Source organism: Etheostoma spectabile, chromosome 5 (assembly GCF_008692095.1).
Source record: "Etheostoma spectabile isolate EspeVRDwgs_2016 chromosome 5, UIUC_Espe_1.0, whole genome shotgun sequence".
NCBI lineage: Eukaryota > Metazoa > Chordata > Actinopteri > Perciformes > Percidae > Etheostoma > Etheostoma spectabile.
Window position 1 is genome coordinate 22231295 of NC_045737.1, and position 2782 is coordinate 22234076.

At 39.5% G+C, this 2782-nt stretch overlaps 1 protein-coding gene and 1 long non-coding RNA gene across 9 annotated transcripts in view; one reads left to right on the forward strand and one right to left on the reverse strand.

Annotated features, from left to right (window-relative positions):
• Positions 1-2782, reverse strand: part of atxn2 (ataxin 2) — a 27548-nt gene that overhangs the window by 20974 nt on the left and 3792 nt on the right. For all 8 annotated transcript variants that reach the window (XM_032517262.1, XM_032517259.1, XM_032517261.1 and 5 more), the window contains exon 4: positions 1474-1545. In XM_032517262.1, coding sequence (XP_032373153.1) covers positions 1474-1545 — 72 coding nt within the window. The remainder of the gene's footprint in view (positions 1-1473; positions 1546-2782) is intronic.
• Positions 2050-2782, forward strand: part of LOC116690371 (uncharacterized) — a 917-nt gene continuing 184 nt past the window's right edge. The window contains exon 1 of the long non-coding RNA XR_004332244.1: positions 2050-2160. This is a non-coding gene — a long non-coding RNA (uncharacterized LOC116690371). The remainder of the gene's footprint in view (positions 2161-2782) is intronic.

Consider the following 2782-nt stretch of genomic DNA (forward strand, 5'->3'; position numbering starts at 1 on the left):
AGCCCAAGTATAATTTCCTTTTGCTGTATTCGATGGTTGAGATGACTGCGGAGACGGATACATTTGCTAGATGGATATTATTTTCAGGAGTTATTACACTGCACTGAGGTGAGCTGTCTCGTCAACGTTCCCGTGATCAGAACCAGAACCAGAGACGGTACGGACAACATCCGTGTCCCAACAGGTGACAGTACGTCAGCGCAGACGGCAGTGTGTCCGAGCGGCTGACAGGTATAAACATGTTGGGAATTAATGTTTAGGCTTGCTAAGCGTAAATGCCATTGTATTTTATCAGCCGTGGAAAGAAACTATGCCGAACAATACAACTGTAAGGTCCTTTTAATTGAGTATTTTAATTTTCTTCTACTTGCCTATTGTAAGTTTTTATTCTATTTTAATAGCTTTAGTTACTTTGCATATTCATATTAAGAAGCAAAATATTATAAATAATCTATGGTGTATTAAAGTGAATAAAGGTGAGACTTTATTGATCCAGTGATGAAAGTCACAAGCTACCTGCCAATTCAAACTTCTGCTGCTATTTTGGTGAACGAAACTCAAACGTAATGCAAAAGTACATCAAAAGAACATCAAAATGCTTGCCTAAGGGTGAACTACAGAAAAAAAATCCTTTCTAGGTAATTTGGCTGACAGCATATACAAACTGAAGTTTGATTTTAACAACAATTAATCAAGTTCTGCTCATTTAATAGCATCAGTGCCAGATGGAGGAGCTTGTGACCTCAAATTTTGTTAAAACAAGAAGTCAACTGATATAATATTATAGAAGAAAACTGAAAATGCAAGCCCTGCAACCAAACATTACATTGTTGACTAAGAGACGGTATACAGAGGGGTAGTGAATATTTCAGCATGTTTGACTGTTCAGCTTGCACACACTGTGGTAATAAAAGCCAAATGTGAGGCTTGGTTTGTTCCCAAAACAAAGTGCTGTGGCTGCCTGTGCAAGCACACCAAATTCAATTGATTTTGGAGAATCCTGCCAGCCTTATTTACATTTTAGTCAAACAACCTTATAAAAGAGGTGGGAAATACAACGTACATGAATACCTTGCCTGTTGTAAGGTGTAACATGGGATAATGTACAATTACTGACATCCCATCAAGAACTGAATTTAAAGCCAAGCTTCTGCCAAGTGAACTGAACAGTAACTTCTACTATTGCTCAGGTTAAGCTGGTGCAAAATGAAATTTTCCCCACAGGGAAAAGATTAGAGAGTAATTCAACCTAAAAGGGAAGATGAAGGGCCACATACCGCTCCTCCATAAAAGGAAAGATAAAAAGGGAAAACTTTACCAACTCAGGGGTGAAACTGCTATTGAGTGCTGGCTGGGCACCATCTTACCAACATAGTTAACCTTAATTATTAATACTGCAACTAAGGAAATTACAGATCTAGCTCTATGTTAGCGCCTATAAAGAACATTGCACTGTGTGTGTGTGACCCTTACCTCTGGACCGTACGTCTTAAATACTCCTTCATAGATTGTTCCATTTTTCACTTTCAGCTCACACTTGGTCCCCTATAAATAAATAGGTCTATCATTATTCATTATATGCAACACTCATTCAAATAAGTGCCAATGTCAATTTACACATTCAAAAACAAGCTCAGAAACCCATCTGCTGTGAAAAAAAAAAAAAAAGATTGATAAAGCTCTGCTTTGTTTATGCAACCAGCTGTCTCTACAGATCACACAGGCTTTGTTTATAGCAGCGTAGACATTTTGAAGTACCAGCATGTGGTGAAAGACATACTGCAGTACATACTTCTGTTACAAATCAGAGTAATCAAGATTCACATAGTTGTTTCAAACAAGTTTTTTGTAACCGTTTATTTCTCACGATTCAATGCATGCGCAATGTAGCTTCGTGCCCGCATGTGACCTCAGACAGTGCGCGTGCGTCCCTTTTGCGCAAAAGAAGATGTGTGGACATAGACAGTAAAAGTCGAGTGTGGAGTTCTGCACGTCATGTCACATACAGAAATGGCAAGTGGGAGAGATAAGGAAGGCTGCCGGAGCGTCTGGTGTGTGGGAACCTTTAGGATTTCATGTTACCTATGATGACAGCGGAAATATATAATAGAACTGCGACTGTGTGCAAGCATTGTGCAACATGTATTCAATATGCTAATGGTACACTTTTAATACATAAGTTAATCTGAGAAGGCATCAACCCAACGTGTTGGTAGACAGAGTAAAGAGGAGAGCGCCAGTTAGGAAACAACTTCTATTCTCCGCAGCATTTAAGCAGCCTCTCAGTGATAAGTTGGACAGGGCAATAGCCGTAACTAAAGCATTGGGGCTGTTTATAGAAAAAGATATGCAACCATACAGCGTGATTAAGGGTGAATTTCGTCAGCTGATGAAAGTACTCGAGCGCGGTATAATATTCCCTTCTATCGACACTTCAGCACCACTGTAATTACAAAAAATGTATGACGAGACACGAGGAGAAATTCACTAAGAATTGTCCGACACACCCCACGTAGCTCTCACTACAGATGGATGGACCAGGGCCACTGAACATTTCCTCATGGTGACCACTCCCTACATTACTTCAGAATGGGAAATGAGAAGCTGCGTTTTGCAAAGACACCCCATTTATGAAAGCATATCTCTGAAATGCTTTATTCAACACAGAGCTTTAAGAGTTCCTCTCTTTTTCTTTTGAAGGTCCCATGGAATAAAAAATTTCACTTTATGAGGTTTTTTAACATTAATATGAGGCCCACCCATGAGAGAGAGACATCATGGC